Source organism: Strigops habroptila, chromosome 5 (genome assembly GCF_004027225.2).
Source record: "Strigops habroptila isolate Jane chromosome 5, bStrHab1.2.pri, whole genome shotgun sequence".
Taxonomy (NCBI): Eukaryota; Metazoa; Chordata; class Aves; order Psittaciformes; family Psittacidae; genus Strigops; species Strigops habroptila.
Genome location: NC_044281.2, coordinates 62410442 through 62435521, shown reverse-complemented (window position 1 = coordinate 62435521; position 25080 = coordinate 62410442). Strand labels below are relative to the sequence as shown.

General features: G+C 39.8%; 1 protein-coding gene across 1 annotated transcript; it reads right to left on the bottom strand.

Moving 5' to 3' along the window:
- Positions 1–12309: 12309 nt before the first annotated feature.
- On the bottom strand, positions 12310–13443 carry NPY4R2 (neuropeptide Y receptor Y4-2). Its single transcript, XM_030487847.1, has one exon. It carries the CDS (start codon positions 13441–13443, stop codon positions 12310–12312), a length of 1134 nt encoding a protein of 377 aa, XP_030343707.1.
- Positions 13444–25080: the final 11637 nt, after the last annotated feature.

Here is a 25080-nt window from a genome sequence, read left to right as displayed (position 1 = left end):
GCTTAAAGCCTCCACATCACACAATATTGACCTAATGTTGAATAAACAGATATTGCAATATCTCTGTAGCACTCAAGTGGTCAGGCATTGCAATGACAGGACAATTAGAAGAGATGTGGAGAGTTGTTATACATACTCCCTGGAATAATAATTTATGGTTGACTTTAGCAACTCTTCCATTCAATGGCTGCTTACATATGTATTCACTCAGTATCAGCTGACAATTCTGAGCATTTGAACTTCATGTTGATTTTTGTCACTAAGAAGCAAAAGTAAAGTAATTTTAATAACTACATGTTTGTTCAGATTTGTTTATCCAGGTTGTTTATCCATTACTTACTAAGAGTTACTTAACATCTTCTCTACAGTGTTGTGTAGGACAAACTAAAAAAAAAAAGAGGCTGTCATACTTCACTGTGATCCAGAGAGGAACTGAGCCAGTCAAGTACAATTATGCAAGCTGGAGAATGAACAGCATCCAAAACACACAGTAGGAATTCCCTCTGGCACAGTAGCACGCAGAAAAACATGCCATACATTTGCAATAACTACAAAGGGTCAGAATCTCAGCTTTACAGCTCACTGGAGAAAGTGGCCTGGCTGGTTTATTCTCATAAGTACTTCTACCCAGCTTCTTGTGCTGCACTCTCCTCAGTATTGTAAACTGAGGAAAGTCCATGGTGTCAATATAGGAATGAGTTATTTTTTCAGAACTTAGTTTGCAAAAGTTCAACATGGGGTACGTTTTCTCCACTTAGTACGGAACCTTTGTGTTAGAAGCTTCTGTTAAAAAGCACTTTTGGGTGCACTTCTGGTCATTTGCAGCAATTATAAATACTGCAGCAATTCTAAATACTGCATCAATTCTGCTAAGAGCAGTCAAAAGATTTCATCCAAGTTACATGGTAAGTGCATTCTGTCTTATCGTAACATTGTCTGCATTGTCAGTATGGTGCAGGATTTTTTCATTTCCTGCTCTGAAAGACTGTTTAGTTCTACTGAACACTAGCTAGACAGATGTAGCATTTCACCCAGGAGTTGGTTGTGTTTCAATTGTGGATAAAGTGGTTCCTGTAAATAAGGTTTGCAAAATGCTTTCTGTCTGAACAAAACTATGGGCCAGTTTTTATTACACGCTATTATAATAATTATAGGATCTTCTGCTTAATCAGGATGTGCTTAATTAGGATAGCCATTTAATTGGGACATCTCCCAAGGAACCAATTTAACTTAATGTTATTAGTACTACCTAATCAGGGCAGCTTAGGAAAAAAATTGTTTCTAAAAAAGAAGACCCCAGAAGAGGAAAAGATAAGCTGACATTTTGCTGGTCTGGTGCATCCAGCCCATTCCCCAAAGGTTTTGGACTGCAGCACTGCTCAAGCAGCTGCAGGGATGATTTCCTTACAATAACAGAAGATAACCATGATCCTTCTATTGTGAAAGTACTAGACATGACCTTCACTCCTGCTGTTAGTTGTTATGTCCTTAAACCAGAATACCCTGGCAAATGAGACCTGTGAACTTCATACTGTATCCAACAGGAAAAAGTCTCAAAAAACAAACAACAAAGCAAAAAATACCACCACATTTTAATCATAAAGCTATTTGCAAGAATATGGAATATAGCAACAAGTAACAGGTCTTACAAGGAGAGTTCATAGGATCATAGAATGGTTTGGGTTGGAAGGGACCTTAAAAATCATCTAGTTCCAACCCCTCTGCCATGAGCAGGGACACTTTCCACTAGACCAGGTTGTTCAAAGCTCCATCCAACCCAGCCTTGAACACTTCCAGGAATTGGGCAGACACAACTTCCCCGGGCAACCTGTTCCAGTGTCTCAACACCCTTGCAAGAAAGAATTTCTTCCTAATATCTAATTTAATCTCCCCTCTTTTCATCTTAAAGCCATTCCTCCTTGTCCTGTCACTGCATGTGCTTGTAAAATGTCCCTCTCCAGATTTCTTGTAGGCCCCCTTTAGGTACTGAAAGGCTGCTGTAAGGTCTCCCTGGAGCCTCGCTCTTCTCCAGGCTGAACAATCCCAGCTCTCTCAGCCGGTCTTCATAGGGGAGGTACTGCAGCCTCCTGATCATCTTTGTGGCCATCCTTTGGACTCTGTCCAACAGGTCTATATCCCTCTTGTGTTGGGGGCCCTAGAGCTGAATGCAGTACTGCAGGTGGGGTCTCATGAGATTGCAGTGGAGGGGGAGAATCATCTCCCTCGACCTGCTGGCCATGCTTCTTTTGTTCAAACAGATTCCCAGTGAAACTGTCATTGAGCTTTTGGGTTTGTTTTTTTTACTAACATATGATCTATTTGTTCTATCTTAGGTTTTTAAGGCAATGTCATTGTGGTTATATATTCAGCCTTGCCCAATGAGATACGACCACCAAACAAGAACTGCTGTTGTAAGGTAATACAGAATCCTGCAAGTTAGGCCTGAACTTCAATAAGAAGTTCAAAGGCACTACCCTTTCTGCTCAAACTTAAGACTCTGTCTTGGCCTGTAAACGCACATGACCATAGGCAATATGAACCTGCTGCTGAGCTAGGACTGAATTTGCAATTTCAAATATAGTGGGAAACTTAGAGTGAAAGAAAACAAAGTAAGGGACAGAATTCTAGTTGATGTAAATCCATGACATCCCATTGCAGTTGGTGCAGACATACTGAAGACTGTACGTTAAGATAATAAGATGAAGCATTGATACATCTACTTGTGCAAGGTGGCAGCACTGGTACAAGGTTGCCCAGAGAGGCTGTGGAATTTCCATCTATGGAGATATTCAAAACCTACCTGGACATGATGACCCTGCTTGAGCTCAGGGTTTGGACAGGATGACTTCAGGAGGTCCCTTTCACCTTGGGCAATTCTGTGAAGGTTCTGACCTCATTCCCCTCAGTATGGGTAAAGAACAAATCCAGAGACTGAGGGTTTAGTTAGGCTTAATGTTGACTTTGCTGAAGCAGGCTTAAGAAATCCCAGTCCCCAACATTCCCCTTCTGCTTTTTTTCCATACTGCAAGGTCAATGTCTCTTTACTTGCAGTGATATAACTATTTATAGGGCACAACATTAACTGGATCAATGATAAGACAAGGTTAAAAATAACTAGTTTTCTCTTTTTTTAAGAATGTTTATTTTTTTGAGTGTTATTTTTAAATGCATGTCAGTTCAGCTATGCAGTTCCCAGCTCCGCTGGCATGTACTGTCACAGCACATGAGATGATGAACAAGTGGATGGGGAGACAGCTGGAAAGAGACAGTATGATGCCTGGATCTAACATGCTGTTTAATTGTGAACTGACTTACACCATCTCCTGCTGAAAGCAGGAATATCTTTAATTTGATGTTAATTAATTAAAAAAATTAGGTATCTCTTTTCAGCTGACTGAATCTCTTGGGTATTCTTCTGATGGGGATAGGCAGAACTTGAAAAAAGGAGTATGCTTTCCTTACATGCAGCCAAGAAGGTCTAATGGTGAATCAAATAAGAATTAAAATTGCATGAAAGCGTATCCAGTAAGTTTTGCACAGGTACATGTTCCTCAGGGGCTAGGTGGCTCATTAGTACTACAGAGCCTGCAAGAAACAAAGTATTCAAACTAAGTCAATTATAAAATCAAATAACTCCCCAAAAGAGGAATTGCTCTAATTGTGTGACTGCCCATCCGTATTCAGGTCACCTTGTACAGCCTCATCTCCTTTTCAGTGCTCTTACTCTCTGGGTCTCTTCTGAATTGAAGATGCTGGGGCTGCAGTTTTTGGAGATTTAGGTACAGTTAAGCTTGAAGTGAATTATTGACTACTGTGCTGGTGTAGGACTGGGTTCAACACCTGCTCAGGTACAAACTCCTTGTGTGACTTCAGCATGTCACTTTGGAGCTGAATTCAGATTTCTGAATTATTACTAGATTTAGATGGAGCTTAGACATCTATATTCCACAATGGGATCCTGAAAGTTCTTCCTAACCTTACACCTCTGCTTTTTGCCACTTCCCTTTTCCACCCGAAATCCTGCTGTGGCCATCTCCAGAATCTCCTTGGTCTTATCATCACTGGTGAGCAGTTCACCTTCCCAGTCCCTGCTGCTGTCTGCAGAGCAAGTGCTGCTAAGCCTGTGCTTCCCCAAAGGCCTGCTTAATTAGATGTACATCAGCAACTTGGGCAAGGCAATACCTTTCCCCTTACTCTTGTATGACTGCTAAGTAGCTGATGTATATAGGCAGTGTGAGAGAGACCCTTCTTTACTTTCCAGCACAGCCTCTGCTGTAGAGGGGAGCTTAATTTGTAGCACAGGTGCAGAAACAAAATTATCTAGCTGTGTCTTCAGGCCTCTGAAAAGAGAAAGGTAAGGTATAAACCTGTTTAATTTGTTAGTGTATTATTTTCCCAGGAGTTAATTACCTGCATATCATTGCTGTCTCATGGTGCTCTGTGGCTGTGTGACTGTAGTCTTGAATGCATGTGCACATCCATGTTTGTGGCATGTAGGAAAACACCCCGTAGTGTCAAAGTCAGTGTGTTCCTGAAGTTCTCTGTAGCTGAGTTCTCTGTAGCTGCCTACACTTAATTTGTGAACCACAATAGCACTGGGAGGCCTGGAACTCATTGTAAGAGATGCTGCTGGTAGTTACTCACAATTAATGCATGTTAACAGAGGTTGCAACACTGATATTGTTTCTGAACACAGCAGTGGTTTGTAAACCTCTGTCAAAACACGTGATAGCATTTTCCTGAATAGATACTATAAATGCTGTTAAAAAAAAAATTAATAAAGAATGGATGTTTGTGGAAGCTGGTACTACTTTTTGGCCCTGTACCTCTTATTAATTTGTGGTTAGTTCTAAAAGGAAATATTAAACATCATTTGCTCTTAGCATAAAATGGGAGATTGCCACTGATAAGCACACTTAAACTAGGCACCACAGTGGTTATTTTCATTACCTAACTATAGTGACAGACTATGGAGATAAAAAATGAATGCAGCCAGTCTGGCTGATGGCTGAATCATAGGAACAGCATCAATTGATTTATTTCCAGGTCTAAAAGAAACTGATAAAGACTTTACACAATCTCTGAGATACAAGAGGATTACTGTTAATGTCTTAAATCTGTTCCTTATGCTCACATACACTCTCTGTATGCCAAGATGCCTGCTACTACTACTTTCATGTGAATTTTATTTGTAAAAAGTGATACTGAGTTAAGCTGGTTAAAATAGAGGCACATTCCTTATTACACTTAAGAGAAGCTATTAGCTGTTCTGTACAGCACCAAATCATACCATTTACTTACAGTCCAGTCACAAAAGAGCATTTGTGTGCTCTACAGATCTATCATTAGTGTACTGTTCCTTTATGTTCTTTCTAGCAAAGCTAATGTGCTAACCTAGGAAGTACTGATTAAAACCAAGCTACCTCTATTGCTGACATAGTTTCAAGTAAACAAATTTTTTACTGCATTCAGCCTGTTTGCAGAATGAGGAACTGATTTTCATCCTTGTAAGTTGTTGCTTGGAAATTATCAAAATAAAAAAGTGTATTTTCTTAATGAATTCTTTTTTAAATGCATAGTGTACACTTGTTTCGTGGCCCAGATCCTAAGAAATTTTATGGGCGTATGATTCATGTTTTATATATTATATATTATTTCTGGAATACTTTGCATATTGTTTTTCTAATTATGGTTTGTGGAAAACTGATAAGTAAAAATGTTTTGAAGAATAAAGCCTCATACTGTCCTCACTTAACCTTTGCAAATCTGGAGTGTAATACATCCATTTTGCAGTGCAAAGAATTGAGCATGTGCTGGATTAGGGTTTTGTTCAGAAATATATTGCCTGTCTCTCTGAGTACAGGTAGAACAGTTTCTTTTGTCTCAGGCACATAATTCCCTGCTTCCTTACTGCAAATAGTAAGATATTCCTTATTCAAGACCTCTCTGCTCTGCCCTTACAGACCTAAGTCTGTAAGCAAATCACCTGGACACAGAATGCAACTGCACTGCCACAAAACTCCCTTGCAATGCATGGAAATATATTCATCCTACTAAGACCCATGTTTCATAGACTATTTTTGAGGGAGAGGAACTGCATTAGCAGTTCATAGATTTACTAGCAGACCTGTTGTTTGGTCTGCTAGTGAAGATGAGCTTGCTTGGTGTGAAGTTGCCATGTTGTGTGTTGTGCCATGGAGGATTTCTGTGATTGCTTGTGGAAATGTGGGTTATTATGAAAGGACACGTCACAACTTGCAACAGTATGACTGTATTTCTGGTTAATGGAGTTGAGTAAACACTGTATTTCAAACGGAACTGGTGGTGTTAGATGATTTCATCAGCTTTGAAAATCTTAACCACAGTGCTAACCAGCTTCTGCTATCTTTGAATCCTGTGAGTCTTCCCAAAACCCAGGCCTGGTGGTACAGCTACATTATGCTCCTGAAGCAGTCTGTGTATTTGCCATTATTTTAAACAAAACTCTCTGCTTGACTATATTAATTCCTGTGGATGTAATGTACGTGCTGAGAAGACCAGAACTCCCCAGTATTTTTCAGCTGTCTCTTTGCTGTGAATGCAGTGTGTTTCAGAAAGTGGTTATGTTGGTCCTTAGAATATCAGGAATTTTTCTACATTCTGTCCTGAAATTAAAGAAATGCATGGTACATGTAATTACTTATAGCCAGTAAGTCAGCCTATCAACTATATGAATCAATGTTCATTACCTTATTAAAGGCATAGCATGGGACAAGTGCAGTCATAGAATCATAGAATCACAGAATGGTTTGGGTTGGAAAGGACCTTAAGATCATCTAGTTCCAACCTCTCTGCCATGGGCAGGGACACCTCGCACTAAACTATGTTGCCCAAGGCTCTGCCCATGACTGCATTCTTCATGCAGTCACTTTGTAATGAAATAGAACCAAGACAAATATTTATGAATGATGAAGTAGTATTTGCCCACTAGCTGCCAACAGGGAGACTTTGCATTCCTGTAGTCTGGATAATGGACCCAGTAATTCATGAGCTAAAACTATTATATTTAAAGGACAGATGATTGTTGGGATATTTTTCTGGGACTTTAAGCACAAAACTTAGCCCTATTTTTAAGAGTTAAAGGACAAGTTTCATGTTCTGTATGTCATCATAGCTTTTGATTCATGAAATCTATCTTTCCGTTGTCAGAAGTTGCATCTTGAGCCTAATAAAATTAGGCTGCATCTGTGTTTGTGATATTCCTCAAAAAATACTCATATTATGCTGTCACCATTTTTAACATAACCCATCATATTTTGCCAGTAAGTAGAAAAAAAAAAATGTGTAGTGTTATATTTTGTGTACCATAGATAAATTTTTTTTAGTAGTATGGCTGGTAATCTGTATAATAGTTGCTATTGAACAATGTATTTCTAGTATATGGGATGAATATTATAGCACTATTTAACTGAGTATTTTTTATATATATGGGTGGTAGAGTCTTGTATTTTTAAGTTATAAATAAAAAAAAACAGACCTCTCTGGAATTCAATTTAATCCCAGATTTCCACCATATAATCTCTGTGCTGCTACTGGGCTTCGTGTTTACTAAGCATTTATTGGAAGGACAACAAAATAATTCTGGCTAAGGTCTAATGAGCATTGGCTGGCCGGAAAAGGCATTATTCAAAAGTATAAATCTCTGAATTACTCTACTTATGACTTCCTGAGTTCAAAGAAGTGACTTTGTAAAGCAAACTCAGAAAGTGAGGGAAGGTCATAAAAGATACTTGGATGTTGAAGCTCATAAAATGAAAAACCCAGATTACCCATGGGTGCTAAGCAACAATGATTTCTGTTTAAAATCAATACTGCCCTGAAAATCTGAATGAATTTAGAAATTTGAAGAAAATGACCTGTAAAAAGCAATGTCAGTTGTTCTTATGAGAAGACATGCATGTCAAAGTAAAATAACCTCTTAAGGGGTCTTTAAGGTATGACGTTTTAAGTTACAATAAGCTCTTAGACTGTCATACTTCACGTGTGTGTATATGCTGTGTTAACAAACAGCAAATCTATGATGCAGACCCTGACTGACTGCTGTCACGACATCATTATGAACCACTGTTGATGGTTAAATCACATTTATGACATGCAACAACATGGCAGGCAGGTAGCACATACTGCTATTGTATTCTTTCCTTGTGCATGTAAATGTAATAAACATAACCTGGTCATAGCACAACCTATGGTCATCTCTACTACCTTAGTTTACTTTCTGTTGAGGCAGGTAACCCAGGTCAGAGAAATTTACCAATTCTTTTAACCCAGTTAAAGCATTTCTGAGGTTCAATAAAATTTTAACAAATGTCCCACATCAGTTTTCATCTCTGCGGTGTCTGTTATTTTCTGGTTGGGATTCCAGGACAACATGCTATGTAGGACCCAGTTTATTGTGTATCTGGGAAGTCTGTGAGGGTGAGCTGAGTCCTAGCATTGAAATATTCCAAAATCCCATGCTGAATTTTTGATACTTATCCTCTCCTTTCCTCTTCGGTTAGCTATGCTGCACCGCTGTCCGTCGTTCGGAATAACACATAAAACTATTAATCCTTCACATATCAATGCCTCTTATCACACTGTAAAACTTGTTTTCTCTTGATAAATGCCAGTTGAGTGATAAATCTGAATTACTTTATACTATGAATAGTTTTGCGCCATTTTAGAGAAGCAGGCACAGAGAAATGAAGTAACAGAGGCAATATTTTATTTTATTGTTAGACTCCCTATAGCATTCCACTTATCACAGCCATAAGTTGTTTTCTCTTCTGAAAAACTTGCTGTCTTCTTACAACATGTCACAAGAGGCAGGATTATAAAAAGCTTAAAAAAAGAAAAAAATAAAAAGCAGGGCAAGGTCTTATAATTGTATATAAACTCACAATTTGCACAACTTCTGTGTATTTTCCCAACATTGCTTTTGTAACTCAGTAGCAGAACTTTGTAAAAAGCATACTCAAAAGCATCACAGTATACAACAAACACAAAAAATGCTTGATCCTTCTTAAATATGAACCTTATTTGTTGTTTGCAAATGGATAAGATGGATGTAAGCTATTTCTGTTCTGATTCCCTCTGCTGGGACCAAAGAAATAGTTCCCCTTGGTGGCATTAAAGCCTCAAAGTGACAAATAAAATGGCTCTTTCAAGCATGGAGGCACAATTGCATCCAGCCTTGTGCTTTTGCCTTCACAGGGAACAGAGAACTGTTGCTACAGCAGCTCTTAAAAGCTAGAAGCATAATATCCTCTGCTGCATCTGTGCACAGCTCCATAAGCCTTGATGTCCACACAGAATGAAAAAGTGATAAAGGCACCTTTCCTTTACAGCTGTTTATGCCAGCATGGTGCCTAGTGTGTAAATAAAGATAGGATTTACACATGGCATATTTGATCTTTTGGAAGTTAGATATATATGTTTTTTCAGGGTTTACTCTAGAGTTTATTTAGTTACCTAGAGAATTGTAGAAGTTGAAAACCAGGTACCTCAGGATGGTACTTAAGCAGATGGCCAGGCAGCAGCTGGTTGGGAGTTCTGAAGATCTGCATTTTTGCAGTTAGATGTATGGGTGTGGTGTGGTGGCTTTTACTGTTTAAATCCTTTAGTTTACCCAGTCCAAAGTCTGTTAGCAATAAACAGTACTTGACTCCAAACTTGATACTTCCCTTAATAACTAGAGATAGATACATTCATTTCTGTCTGTCTGTACTACTGTGAAGTTGGATCTGCTTGCTTTACATATTTACTTGTGATCATGGATAAAAATAGCCACATGAAATACAGTTAAAAAAAGTCAGATTCCTCTGATATTCCTACCCTTTGCAGGAAGAACTGGGACCTGATGTACAATGCCAATACATAGCTCTAGTGGCAGGTCTCTGATATACTGTAAGTGCTCTATTAAAAAGGTTTCACTTAGAAAGTGAAGTGCAGATTCTAAAGGTAATTGTGTTTATATTTAAGACACTGGTGCTTGAAAAACTGTATGTTTAAGATCATGTATCAGACACTCTTCAGTGTTCATGTTTAGCAGAGTATTTTTACAATAGCTTAACACATCTTAAATGCTGGAATTAGAACACTTGCAGGAAACAGGCAGAACTACTAGAGTCTAATTGCATGAAATAGATCTTAAATACAAAAACAGTACAAAGTTTAAGCAGTATTTAAGCCCTCAAATAATACAACAGTTTTAGTATAAATCAAGCTAATGAGGAGGAGTTACTGTAATACTCAGCATTGCAAAGTTGTATCAGCTCTGGTTGCAGCTACAGTAGCAAATTTCAAGATGCATATAAGATAAAATGAGAGTTCTCTTGTTCTGTTTCTAAGACTCAATATCCAGTCTAGGAACAACATTGTATACCAACACATTAAAAGAAATGACTTCTCATCACACCATGGCAAGTAACAAAGGGAAACTAAAGCAGAAGTCCATTTGGAAGAAGCAAAAATGTTTTTCCAGGTGATTGAGGGAGGTACAAAAGGTAATCAATCACATGGGAACTCTCTTACTGAGAGATACAGGTTCTGCACAGAATTAGAAGGGTGGCCGAACCAAAGCAACTTCTGCCTTAAAACATTGCACACAAGAATTCAAGTCCAAACTTCAAGTTTTGCCACTGATTTCTGTGCACCCAGCTTGTGGCAAGGGATCAAGTCCTGTTTCTGCCAGCTGAGGATATGGTCTCATACTTGTTGATAGCTCTTGCTACCTTATAGCACAAGGTAGCAAGGTAGCACTTGTCTTCAGATTCTCTGTCCAACATCCATATTACCTCTCAGACCACAGCATGGGAAGAATTTTTTCCTCTCCTATTTATTAATTTGTCTAATCGGAGAACATTCAGCTAATGGATTTCTAGCTGTCGGCATAGCTATACATTGGATAGTTTCAACTCAATGCAAACCTATTAATTACAATGAGTAACAACTGTTTGTCATAGCATCTTGGTTTCTCAGTAGTCTCTGAGCAAAGTCTCTGGATCCAGAGGTTAAACTGAGTTTATGGTTTGTAGGTTTTGTGGACAAAAAGTAAAAATACCACATCTGAAAAAACATGACTCTCACTTTGGTAGAGCAATTGACAATACTACCTGTTTACATAAAGCTTGACTTCAACCTGACCTGGATTCCACTTGTGTATTTTCATTGACCTTCTACTGATTAGTTGGAATTTCAGCTCCATCTCTGTTGCTGATGCTGGGACTGCTGACATCTGGCTTTATTTCAATGGGAAACTGAAAGCCTCTATGCACACGCTTCTTTCTTTGGGAGCATACCTGAAAATACATGGTTTCTACAAACATGTTTTCATGTCCGTCTTGACCTTCTGAATGAGATACTTTGCAATTAAAGTATCAAGGAGCTGCTGAAGGAGAAGTGGCATCTTGCTACCAAGACCTGGAACAACTCCGGTAATCCAGCTGCCTTGCACTGTCATGGTATGCAGTTTTACCAGAGCTTTGTGACTGACAGAAGCAGGAATTGCAAAGTCAACTTGACTCATGTAGTTCTACAACTGTTTTTCACTTGCTTAAATACAGCACTCAGCACCATCTAAATGTATTTTAAGAGTTTAATCCATTGAGTAAAACTTTTTCATTTGCCACCATCCCTCGATAAATAAGTAGTCTTTACACAGCAGGGTCATTGTTCTGTGTCCCTACTTGCAGAGGCAATGGCTATTACCTAGCCAATATGACAGAGAGAGAAGTTTCTTACAAACATCTAGTTGTTTGACGTGAGCTAGATCTGCTGAAAGATCACTGTTACCTATTGGACTGTGAGAATTGGTAAAGCACAAAAATCTATATATTTACAAGTCTCTGTTCCACTGATGTCAGCTGTGCATAAAAATCTAATACTGAAAAACTGAGAGAGTCTTCTCTAATGCAATTTTTGGCTGCCTGCAGTGCTGAAACTGGAAGTCTGGATTTCTACTGCAGCCATGGTAGAGATGTGATCTTAGCTGGTGAACCCCATGTCAGTCTATGTGCAGCCACAGCTTAGTCACTGATCTGTTAGAGCAGCCACATATATATCCGACCAGTCTCCTCAGTGTCTTTACCATCTTAACGACATGAACAACTTTGTGTACCATAGGAGCTACTGTATACACTCATGACGTTCCTCTGCCTGTTCTTCCAAAAATCAGGCAGTAATGGGTTCCTGTTCACATCCCAGCTATGGCATCACCAGTTGCTTTTTATACCTGAAGGTATTTATTGGTATGGTGTCAAGGCACCCCTCTGAAATATTTACTAGTAGCTAGATAGAATTATGCCTGCAGTTCAATGTCAGCGAACCCTTGGAAATTTCAGTCTGCATGGTGGATAAAGGTAAATGATCATATTCTTCCATTGATGCAGTTACTGAATTATGCTGGCAGCTCAGAATCAGTGACTTCACTTCTTTTTTGAAGTTGCTATTTAGGAAACCATAGATAACAGGGTTGACACAGGTGGAAGCCATAGCTACCAGGTGGCACAATGAGAAGATCAGATTGTGGTGGCAAGGTGAAATGATTTTGTAATTCCAGTCCACGATGGTGTTGAAAACATGCAGTGGCAGCCAGCAAACAGCAAAAGCAGCAACCATGGATGCTAACAAAATATTTATCCTTCTCAGATGAACTGCTCGGTTGGTATATTCATTTTTCTCAAACATGTCCTTTCTTTTCTGTAGACGTAAGTAGATACGCAGGTAGCAAAGTATAATGAAGAACAGTGGGATGCAATACTGCAAGAGCAGTAAAGTGGTAGTGTAGATAAGTCTGTGTTGCTCAGAAGGCCAAGAGTCAATGCATATGGCCTTGTCAGTGGAAAAATTCATGATGTGTGAGAGCTGCTCATACAAATCATTAGACAAGATGGATGTGGTCAAAAAGGGCAGGGACATCAGACATGCCAAAGTCCAAATGACTCCAATTCCTAAATAAGCTTGGGAGATACTTGGCCTCCAGCCAGTTGGGTTTATGATGAGCTGATGCCTTTCCAAAGCAATAAGGACAAGGGAAAGAATTGACACTGTCACAGATGTGCACTGAATGAAAGAAGTCATTTTGCACATGACTTCCCCAAATATCCAGTAGTCCATCATGGTGTAAACAACGGTGAAAGGCAGACAGACAAGACACATAAACAAGTCTGAAATTATTAAGTTGGAAATTAGGATGTTGGTGACATTGGCCTTTTCCTTCTGCCTGGCAATGACAGCAATCAGACAGATGTTTCCCACAATGCCTAGGACAGTCTCCAAGCTGTAAGAAGTGGCCAGAAAGACAGTAAGGTCAGTGATGTTCCTGCACTGATTAGAAATGTGCACAGGGAAGCTTCGGTTTGAGCTTGAGTTCTTACTGCTCAGGAAAGGAAAACCATCATTAACAGCCCTTGTCTTATTCATCCTGAACCCCAAAATATTTATCCAAAAAGGTGATAGTCAAAAAGAATCTGGGTTTTCTGGAGCCAATCTAAAAAATGTTTTATCTGTTCTGTTTGGCTGTGGAAGATCTGGGTATATCTGCAAAGGAAAAAGAAAAAAGATTGCTTAGTTATGCTACAAGAAATTAGTCAAAAGGGGGTGGGGAAAGACAGGGAAGGAAACACCAGGGATTCTGTGTATATTCTGCAACTTCCATTTATATAGTTTGTTAGATCATAAAATGGAAGCCTTTGCTTCTGTGCAACTCTATTGAATTATGACTGGTTTTACTCTTTGTAAGGTTGTTCCATGGATTTAAAAACACCTTAAATTCATCATTTAACTCAGTGCAGTATCTTGAACATCTACACACAGTAGAGTGGTGATTCAGGAAACCTGGATTAAAACACATTTGGGGAAAAAAATTGGGATTTGCAAGGTTCTGATCCAGAACTGAGCAGAAGACACATTATGGAGCTGCATTTACCTTCAGCTGAGCTAAACATCAACGTAAAAAGGCATATTAGGTGCATAAAGCCAACATTAAAACATCTTATGAGAGTTAATTTGTGAAATGCATTTGTGATTGCAGCCAGAACCCACATTTCCTTGAGACAATCACCATGCAAACATTCAGGCTCATATCCTCAGGAGGGATAACATGGGACAATTTGAAAAAGTCTAAAATAATTCAGAATCATTTCAGCATTCTTCAGCTTTTACACAGCTGTGATAGGTCATGGGAACTGCAGTCCAAATTTCCTGCTTCCCCGTCCTGGAAGAGCTCCAGTGCCCATGAAGCACTAATGTCTCCCTCTGGGTGGCTAATATGGCCATCACAAGGTTTATCAGAAATATAATCCAGCCTCCTGATTTTAGCTCTAAGAGTGGATGATTTTGACATCTCTTAATTCCTTGTGAGAAGCTTCTTATTGATTCTCCCTCAAGATAATTTTGCTTTTTTTAACCAACAGAATTCAAGTGTTGTAACAGTATGTGCTATCTCCTGGATACTGTTCTTGCACAGGCAGATGGGTCTGCTTCTTAACCACTGCTGCAAGCCCTGAGCTGGGATTTTCAAGGAGGTGACAGGAAGCTGAACCCATAGAGTTAATTGAGGCTGTACACTTTTAGAAACCTCAGCCACAGGACCGGCTGGGCTCTGCCAGATAGCTCCTGGGCTACTGTTGTGATGTGCCATAGCCTGCTTTGTAATCCTGACCCTGGAGTCCGAACGGTCTATATCCAGGAATCAAAGGGAAAAAAAAAAAAAAAATCTGACTCTGCTGGGAGTTCTCCTCAGGCCAGAGGCAGTTTCATGCTGTACAAAGGCTTGTAATGTGAAAAGTAAATAAATACTTTGGGAACAACATGATTTACCCACTGCATGACCCTTTCCTCAGCAATAAAATGCCACTCAAATAAGTCTGTGGGGTTGTGAAAAACTTGTGAGCTTCATAAAACAAAGTGGTCAAGATATGAATGCATAAATAAAATGCTATAGTGAGCTTATTGCTTTGTTTGAGTACCATTTACTGCTGAGCAACTGCATGCATTAAGGTAACCAGTATTGTACAAAAAAGCACCCACCATCCTACACTTTTTAGTTTGCTTGACTTTCTCTTTATGAATTTTATTGTATGCTTCTAGACATGTTGCCTCTTAGGGACTAATGAAGGCAATCATATACAGTAAATAAAAAGATGTTTTGGGATTCTTGTTCTGCTTGATCAGCAAAAAATTAGAACAGTCAATTCTTTTGCTGCTTTTCTAGACCTGTTGATTTATCTGTCTGTATCCCTCTACCTGAGACAGTCAAGACAGTCACATGAGTAAAATATAATAACCTTTCTTCCTTCTGTTTTTTTCTTTCCTCAGTAGTTTAAATCTTAATTAAAGAGGACAAAGGAAAATTTCCAAATTGTGGATGTAGCTATGACTCTGTCTACTCACTTTTGTCTTGTTATTCAACCTGTGTGAACAGATTGATTTTTTTTTCTGGAACTAAAAGAAGCAACAATGATGATGTATGGATGGCATGGTCACATATGAGGAGGGTATGTTGGTCTGTTTTGGTGTGAAAATTGATATAGAATAAAAAACCACCAACCAGCCCCTTAGTTTTTAATGATTGCTGGCCAGTGGAGATGCTGGAAACAAAACAGAGTGAAAGGATCCATAGCCCGCAATATTATTTGGTACTAGTCAAAGGAGCTCAGTCTTGGCATTTGGACAGGACAGACTCCACTGTAAATAAACACACCAGCTTTTTACTACAGTCTAATCCTGGTGTCCTTAGCTACAGTAACCTCAACAACAAACACATGGTTCTCTTTTGTTGCTTGAAAAATGTGTGCTGAGTTATTACAAACAGCTGTGCCACTCTAAGTAAACCCTCTCACGGGTCCCAGACACTTTCGAACATACTGAGGCGTCAGTGAGGTGAACTATAAAGTTGTAGCAAAACAAAAAAAGCAGTGGAGCCGCCTGAAAAGCAGAAACCAGATCCCACAGCTTTAAGAGGCACATTCCCAAGAAGAATGCCAAAGGCAGAGCATGTCTATGTGTTTGTCACTGATGGCAAACACAGCGGGGATAAAGAACATCTCTGAAGGCTCTGCAATGCATTTTGTTGGGTTAGGAGCTCACCCTTTTAACACCTTGCATCCACGGTGTCCTCCATAAGGTGCTGTCAAGCAGTTCCTGGACATTCATGCTTCTGGTACTGCCCAAAGGCAAACAAGGAATTGCCACCCTCTTATCACAGACAAGGGGAGTGAGAGAGGTGAGACATGAGTTGGCCAGTGTTTCAAGGGAATCTGTGGTGTACTGTGCAGTACTTACTTACTTAAAACTGCCTGCCAACCTGATGTCTTGCGAAAAGTCAGAGCCCAAATCACATAGGTCCATAGTTCTCTGTATCTCTTATTCCAGCAACCATAATATAAAAAGCAGTTACAGAAAAATAGAAATACAAATGCTGCAGTGACCTTATACCTGTGTATCCTACTATAATATTCTTGGATGGCAGATTCTCAAGATTAGTCACTGCCAAATGCTGTGTTGTCACCAGGTGCTTGAGGCCATTCAGTTTGGTCTAAATTAAGAGCCAATAATAAGCAATGTGTACATACTCTGTTTAGACATTTGAATCAAATATTAGCTAGTATACTGAATCACCAGTGCAATGGGAACAAAGGTGTTAGTCCCCTCGCTGTATCGAAGGTTTGTCAATTATCCAGTAAAATATAACAAAATCTTTATTGGCTAAAAAAACACGGCTTTTGTCTCCAGAAAGTGAAGCAATAGTTACTTGGCCTGCAGGAGTAAGAAGCATGCTTTCTAAATCAGTTGGCTGAGGGAGCAGGGAGAAAAGTTGGATTATTTTTGTTTGCTTGTTCATTTTTAAAGAGGAAAGAATAGTCCTGTGCAGAACCCTTGATGAACTTCGGAAAGTGATCAGTAGCAACAGCTAAGATGCTCAACAAGCAAGGGTGTTCTTCTCTGATGCAGCATGAGATAGTTTATCTAAAAAGCAAGTGTCACAAGTCTGCAGCAAATTAACAGAACACAGAAGGAAAAGAGAAGCAGGTTTCAGACTTATTCTTAGTGTAAGTTAAATTCCCCACTCACATCTTTTATAGACATTTACCGCTATACTCACTCTGCTGTCTGTGCTGGAAGCAAGGAAGAAGAGCAGGCAAGGTCTGAAGGGTTTGTCTTACTGAACAACAGCCTTCTAAACTAACAAATTTAACTCAGGTTGTCTGAAAAAAAGGTAACCGACCATAGCTAGGAAGCTTGAAAGCCTTGCCCCAGGGGGTTATTCTTCATTTCCTAGGAAAATTCCTCAAAGGAAAGGGAATTTGGAGAGATGGATCAGGGAAGAAAATTAAACCTCTAGTGGGTTTCAAGGAGACTGCTAGGCAATAAGTGGCCCCAAGCAGTTAATGCATGACTGCCCTTTTGAGAGACTTTTGGATTCAAGACATCCTCTGAAAACCTCTGTAAAAACTGCTTTCCTGGAAGCAGGATAAAGCTAGGAACTACTATTGATGCTGTGCTCTGTGTGGTCACTGGAAAAGAGTGGGTCATTCTTACAAAGCTAACCGTGATCATCCCCTCCCCTCCCTCCAAAACCAGTCTCCACATCCATCTGTGATGGACAGTGTGGATCAATTTCCATATCAGACATAAGTCTAGGAAAATAATGTTCACAGTGTTTGGCTTCATTATCTGGTACTTAGAAGCAATTGCTTAACTAGCTCAGAACTTAACTGGCTGCTCGAGTTATGTTTGCTGCTTTCGGTCCAGAAGAATTCCTGAGAGAAGTGATTCCTAAAGACATGAAGTGATTGTATTACTTATTTAAAGAGTTATGGTAATTATCTGAAGTAAAGCAGCCATTGTCTGCCTCTTAGAAACTAGAAACAAAATACCAGTGGAAAGGTTTAACAGAACTCTGAAATTTATATTGCAGATATTAATTGAGGTGATGGTGACTGACAAAGAGTGGTATCCCCTTTTCACTGGCAGTGATGTTCTGTCAGAAAAATAGATTTGCCCTGTTTAGCCTTACAGCCTAGAGAAAGGTTATAAATCATCTGGCTATCATTACAGGTTTCCAGGAAGGCAAGACTGAACTAGAAGAGGAATCCTGCCACTGAGTATGCACAGGCATCCCATAGCAATGTAAAATCCATAAGAGATTTTGTACAATGAAATCTAATGGTGGACTCTCCGTCTTGTTTAACTCTGTGTTACAAAAATACTGTGAGCAACTATCTTAGGTCACTGAAAAAGTTGTATATGTTAAAAATTTCTAAAACCTGCATAATTCAGGGTATAGAATGACTTGTGTGTATTAACATGTTACAACTCTATAACATTGGGAGATAGTATATATGCCTAGGAAAGTAAATATTTTCCCACCCTCTCACAGCTCCATGTTTTCAGAATGAAACTTTTTAGGGATTATGAACTTATGTTATGAGTTCTGATCCTGCAGAAATCAGGGAAGTTTTACAAAAGCACCTACCCCAACTTTTTATCTTCTAGTTAAATTCATAACAAACTTACTAAAGACACGCAGCCAGCTCACAAAGGTAAAATATGACTGGTAAAGGTAAAATGGTCAGCAGACTTTAGAATGGTACTTAGTTCCTGATTCCTTAAGAGTAAAGGCCATTCTGACTTGTCCAGTACCCAAGAGAAAAAAAATATATTTTTACAAAGGTGACCTTACTAAGAAGGTGGTCAATCCATAAATCATTGTAATGGGCACCTTAGCAGACAGCCGGTTAGAATAGCTAGAGAGCAACATGATGTGTACTGCCAGAAAGTATATGGGTTGGGTGAGGAACAAGAAGTCTCAGGGAGATAAGAAGTGTTTCCCAGTTACCCGTGGTAACCAGGAAGGCTTTCTGTCACACTGCAAGGTGGCAAAGAGCACACCTGAACCTCAGAGCTTCCCCAAGAAGCTCCCTCTTGCATTCTGAAAGGTTGCAAAGCTCAGCTTAATAGATGCAAGAGTTGGGTCTTTCATGACAAGTCAAACTGGATCCATTTGTCAAACATAGTTTCCTGCCTTTTTTTTTTTTTACTATCAAAAGTGATAACTTTCATAAAGAGATCGGAGCATTAATCGGTCTAAAACAGATAATTTAGAGAATGCTTACCTGTTACAGATTGAGAACGTCACTGCTGTTGCTGCATATTTATATCTTGGAAGAAAGAAGGAGTGTTGTAACAGCAAAGTACGATCCTCTGTGTTCTATCAATCCAGAAGAGAAGCTCTCCTCACTGTTTCTGTAGGTAATTTGGATGGCATCTCTCTCCCTCCGTCTCTCTGCAGCCCTCCTTCCTTCCCTCCCTTCAGCTTAGCCAATGAATTCTGCTTTATGAATACAGTCTGACTTTGAAGTTGTGGCTCCCTCTGCTGTTATATAAATATAAAAATTCTACAGACGAGAGGAATAGCAACTTCGGCAAAGATCTATGAGTTGTCTGAAGCACTGCATGCACCTGTGCTGCACACAAGTGTGTACTTGAGTGGAAGCATGTAAACCAAAGGGATATAATAAAGGAACAGAGCCTAATCCTGTTTTCCATGCTAAGGCAAGATTGCATTAGGGCTCAAAGAGAATTTTGCCTCATAAGTGTGAAAAAGCTGCCAGTATTGGTTTTCTCAATTTTTCCATTCCATGACAGATTGATACTGAAATTTTATTTTAGAACGATCCAGGCTACAATTCCTTAAATTGTGAAAGGGGAAGAGGTACACTGTTACTCAGGCAAATAGCTCAGAAATGTAAGAGCACTGAGAAAGGTTGAAATAGAGGAAAAGAAAGATTTGCAGAAATGCCAGTTTTCTTTGATTTTTACCATGTCTTTTTCATGAAAAAACAAGACAGAAATCAGAGTTGCAAATTTTTCTCTTGCATTGGGGAAACACACAAACAGAATATTTCCGGAAGCTATATTAGAATAATGTAATTTCAGTCTTTACTTAAAGTGGATTTAAGCTATGGTCAACTACTTAACTAGTCCACCGGCTAATGCTATTCTGGGGCCCTTCTAAAGGTATGATAAGTAGTTGTAGCAAACAGGTGTTTTCATTTGCAGGCATGTAGTATGTCAACAGAAATCAAACATTTCAATATCAAAATAAGTACTAGCTCTTATCAACTAAACTTACCAGCTCTTATCAACTAAACTAACTGTGAGAATCGTTTTTCATTTGTACTGTATTCTTTCTTTCTTTTATTTTTTCTGATACCAACTATTATTCTACTCATCTACTTCAAGATCTTAGCTGACATCTTTCATCCTTAGAGAAATAAGCAAAGCAGAAGAAGGAATATTTAAGGTCTTTCTAGGATATTTTGGCATTTCTTATGTCTCACAATGCCAAGAAGCATAAAACAGAATCTGTGTAATGAATGGCATAAGCTGGAGTGTTGTCCTTAGTTACTTATTCTTTCTTCAGGCATGCTTGAGCTGCTTCTTATATTGTATTACTTACTTCTTGCAGCCTTCTTTTCAGGAGTTTTATTTACCAGCTTGTTTGAACCAGCACCCTTATCCCAGCATTTCGCTTTTACCCAGGCGCCTCAGACGGAGATGACTTTTCTGATCTGGTTAGGGAAGAGGACATGAAGTCTGTGCTTCAGCTGAGAAGGCATCAGCCCACATAAGACTTGAGCCTCTTGCCAGCTCCTTAGGAAGTAGAAGCTTCTTATCTTAGTGGAGCCAGAAAGGCTAAAATGATTTATTTAGCTGGCCTGTTCACTTCTGTTTCTTCCTTAATTTATTTATCATATGTTTATTTGTTCTGCTGTTCAAAGCATTAAAGAAATAGGAGGAAAACCACTAGGATACAGAAAGTTCTTTTACTGAGGGCTATTATGATTTGCAAAGCTGTTCTCGTCCTTCTCAGCTTGCAGTATTCCTTAGCTAGTCTTATCTCCACACCTTCCAAACATTTAAAGATATGCAGTGTCACTTTTATTCTCTCCATTCAGACATTTGGACAGAGCCTGCAAACTAGGAAATTAGCATTTGCTCTCTTCTTAAAGTCAACAGAGAGCAGCTGTAGCACTGTTCATGAAAGACTGCTCCGGATTCTGCCGCCCAGGGATCAGGAAGTGACCTAACCACCAATATTTTGCTATGGCATCTGGGACTTTCTTCTTGACAGATTTTAGGATGAACCACTGTAGTAAGGTTCTGGTCACTTTTTGATGAGGTGAATGGGGCTGCGTTACAGTCCTATTACACACATCATGCCCAAATTCTTTCCACATCATGTCCAAACTGCAGGGTGAAAATGCTCACTACTAACAAGCTAACATGGGAGCAGTACCTGTGTCATTCCAGCCCTGCCCTAGTTTGTGTAGCTGGGACTTGCATGCACACAGCAGCCACTGAGGGTAAGCTAAGAGATGTTGCAGACCTGAAGCTGCCATGCAGTAGTTGTCCAGACTGTAGCATAGAGGGAACAATACTGTAGCTAGCTTGGAGTGAGAATAGCAGCACCAAGACAAAGATGCAGATGCCTGTTTCCTCATCCAGGTGGGTCTTGTAGGCTTGGTTCAGCACCTTGCTGAAATGGATGCTGGCACCCAAGCTGGCTGGTTTGAATCTGGCTGTGTTTAATTTCACTATACAATGGAGACTACTGAGCATGTGTCTGTGGAGAGTTTCTGTGAGGACTCTGACCCATTAAGGCTCTTGCAAATGCACAAGCAGTACTTGTATGAGGGTGCATAAGGATCGAAATTCCTCTATATGCAGGATACTTGCTGCTAGGAAGCAACATGGAAGTACTGTAGTCCCAGCTATTCCTAGTCACGTGCTGGTCAGACTGGCCATTTGTGTTCATATCAGTAGCCTTGCATTGATTCTAGCAATCAATGGACCATCTCCCGTTTGCTGTTAATAGGGAATGAAGTAAAGAAACTGTAGCTGGCATGGGGCAGTCCTACTACCAACAGAGCAATGAGAAGGCTTGCTCCCACTCTCTGCCTACAACATGTGCTCCTCTTATGGGAAGGCACGGGAGAACTGTCCTGTTTTCTCTGCAGCTTATTACATAAGACAGTTGGACTCCTTGGAGACAATGCATTTCAAGGGAGTACAGGTACATGGGGAAATAGTCTTCTCTGCTCTGGCCAAGTAACTCCTTCCTGCAAATGGTTATGGTGACAGTAAGACCTCTACCAACAAACGTTCATTGGGTGCAATTAAACATTTCCCTGGGAATGACAGGATTGTCACTGCAGTGGGATTACAGCTGCACTCTGCATGCTTTGAGGGGCTCTTCCAGTGTCTTGTCAGAACTTCAGCCATATCAGCCTTCACGGATGGAGCCTTGGCACTCTCTTTCTTTCCTCTGAGCATGGAATTTCAGAGGCCGATTCTCCTACAGTACACTTAGCAAATCTAATTGTGTTCCAGCATCTGGAGTTCTGCTGTGTCTGGCACTGTTAAACAGTGAGTAAGTAGTGTCCACAAAGAATAGTACTAGGTAGCCAGCGATGAAAGCATATGGATAAAATGTACCATGGAACAGTACATAGTCCATGTGTGTGCTAAGCTTATCAGGTCTACATGGCATCCCTATAAGCATTTTGCACAAGTTTGGTTTGGCTTTATTTTGTCAGAATCTCTAACTCTCTCTAAATTACAATAAGTATTTGTCCTGGATTCAGCTATAGCAGTCATTTTTCTCCTTCTTAGTAGCTGGTGCAGTGCTGTGTTTTTGACTTTCAGCCTGGGAACAACGCTGATAACACTGATGTTTTTAGTTGTTGCTAAGTAATGTTTACTCTGACCAAGAACTTTCTCAGTCTCATGCTCTGCCAGGGAGGAGGGGAAGCCGGGAGGAAGCAGAGACAGGACACCTGACCCAAACTGGCCAAAGGGGTATTCCATACCACAGCACGTCATGCCCAGTATATAAACTGGGGGGAGTTACTCTGAAAACACAGATCGCTGCTCAGGTCGGGCTGGGTATCGATCGGCGGGTGGTGAGCAATTGTATCCTCTCCTCTTGCTATTTCCCTTATCATTATTATTATTTTTAATAGTAGTGGTAGTAGTAGCAGTAGTGGTTTTGTATTATACCTTAGTTACTGGACTGCTCTTATCTCAACCTGTGGGAGTTACATTCTTCCAATTCTCCTCCCCATCCCTCTGGGAGCGGGGAGAGGAAGAAGTGGGGGGAGTGGCCGAGCGGCTGCATGGTTCCGAGTTGCCAGCTGGGCTTAAACCATGACAGTATTTTAACAGTTTTCAGCCTCCTCCAATTTTTTTCATAAACCTCTTTCCATGGAGTGAGCTATGAAATGGATGTATCTTCCCAGGGGTTTTTCTGAACTGCTTCATTGATGTTCAAGCCTTCAGGAAAGGAGCCCTGGTACTCAGGGCCCCCTAGGCAGACCCTTATAAATGCCTCTGGCATTTAGGAAGCTGATAGCATGATCCCTTATACCTATATCTACATCTAATCTGTATCAATCTCCTTATATATACATATAACTGGGTGAAATCTTCTGATCCACCCTCAACAAGCAGAAAAGTGAGGGCCCCTCCAGTGTCTGCTACTCACAGGTGGGAAGGGCCATAGCCAGCTGCAGTGATGCCCATTCCGTTGCTCTTAAGAAGGCACAGGGGAATATTGTCAAAGTGAGCTGCTACTAGCTAGTTCTATAATCCTGAGGGCCAAAGGTTTAAGAAGCTACAGTTGTATTTCTGACTTTACCTGCTTCCTGGAATCACCTTAATGACTTTCTGATAGTACCTGGAGCTGTGGATGGTTTTTTCCTAACCACTGGTAAGCTGTTTTCCTTAGTATGTGCAGGTTTTCTACCTCTATATTCTCAGCACTGCACTGGAAAATAGCCCATTTGACTGTGTTTTTCCAAAACAGACATTAAAAAGAAGTTGTTTCCATCAGCTGAAATATTTCATTGTAATACATTTCAGCAAGGTAGAGGAAAGGCAGAAGAAGAAAACACCTATGATGTCAGTGCTGAATAAACTGAACGCACTCAAATGATTTATTTGGGCCTTTTAAGCCGTACAGCACTCTTGTTATAATTGCTCTTAATATTGTCTAAATATGTTTATAGGATATTTCTCTTATAAACCATTTCCATGGACTTTGCACTAGACACAGTATAGTGCCTAAGGTCTATTGGCTAAACGTGTTTAATAGTCTAGGTTTTCTGTACAAACAGCTTTCATGGGGTTGTTTGTCAGTGGACTTCGATCCAAATAAGATTATTGCAGGAAATTCTACCCCAATATGGAAGACTACAGAGCTATTTATACAGCATTACTTTGCAGTAGGTTGGACTCTCAGGCATGGGCTTACCTTTTTTGTAATATACCAGTAATATACCTGGAGAATATGTTCCCTTGTCTGCACTAACGGATTGACCTACACAAGGCACCAGGGGAGAGGGAGCTTTCAAAGGGCTGTTTTCTGCTTTGTTTTATCCCATTCTTCTAGTATACATGTCCGTGGGGGAATGTCAATGAGCGTAATAGCATAATGAATCTCTTTGTCTGGCAACAATTTATATAATACCTGATACTCTAAAACCTAGATGATTTCTAAATCAATAATTACATTTACAAACATTTACAGACAGCATGAATTATTGTGTTTTCAACAAAATGAAACAGTGACTCCTTAGAAGGAAAAGCAGTGATTTGATACATGTGAAAATTTATTTAACTCTGGATCCCAGTAGGAAAAAAAAGTTATCTGTGGTAAAGCTTGGTTAGAAATGCGCATGTTATAAGACAAGCCACCTAGTGTCAGAAATGAGATAGATGTGGCACAATTAGAGCTGTGAAAGGCACAAGGTAAACCCATTCCTCCTGAAACCATGTTGCTTTGCTGCTTTCCTCTAAAGGAGAGATTCAGAGCACATTCAACTTCTGGAGTAGGTGCAGAAGAGGAAAAACACATCATGTGGTCTCAACCAACTCCATTGTAGACTTTGCAGCTTATGTCAGGATTAGTCTTTTTCACCACTCGAATGGAACAGCTTTTCTTGTGGAATAGGCCAACACAGTTCACCCTGTCATAGTTCTTGGGGATTAAAA

Coding starts and splice junctions, on each gene's coding strand:
- NPY4R2 (XM_030487847.1), bottom strand. CDS start 13,443: ATGAATAAGACAAGGGCTGTTAATGATGGTTTTCCTTTCCTGAGCAGT.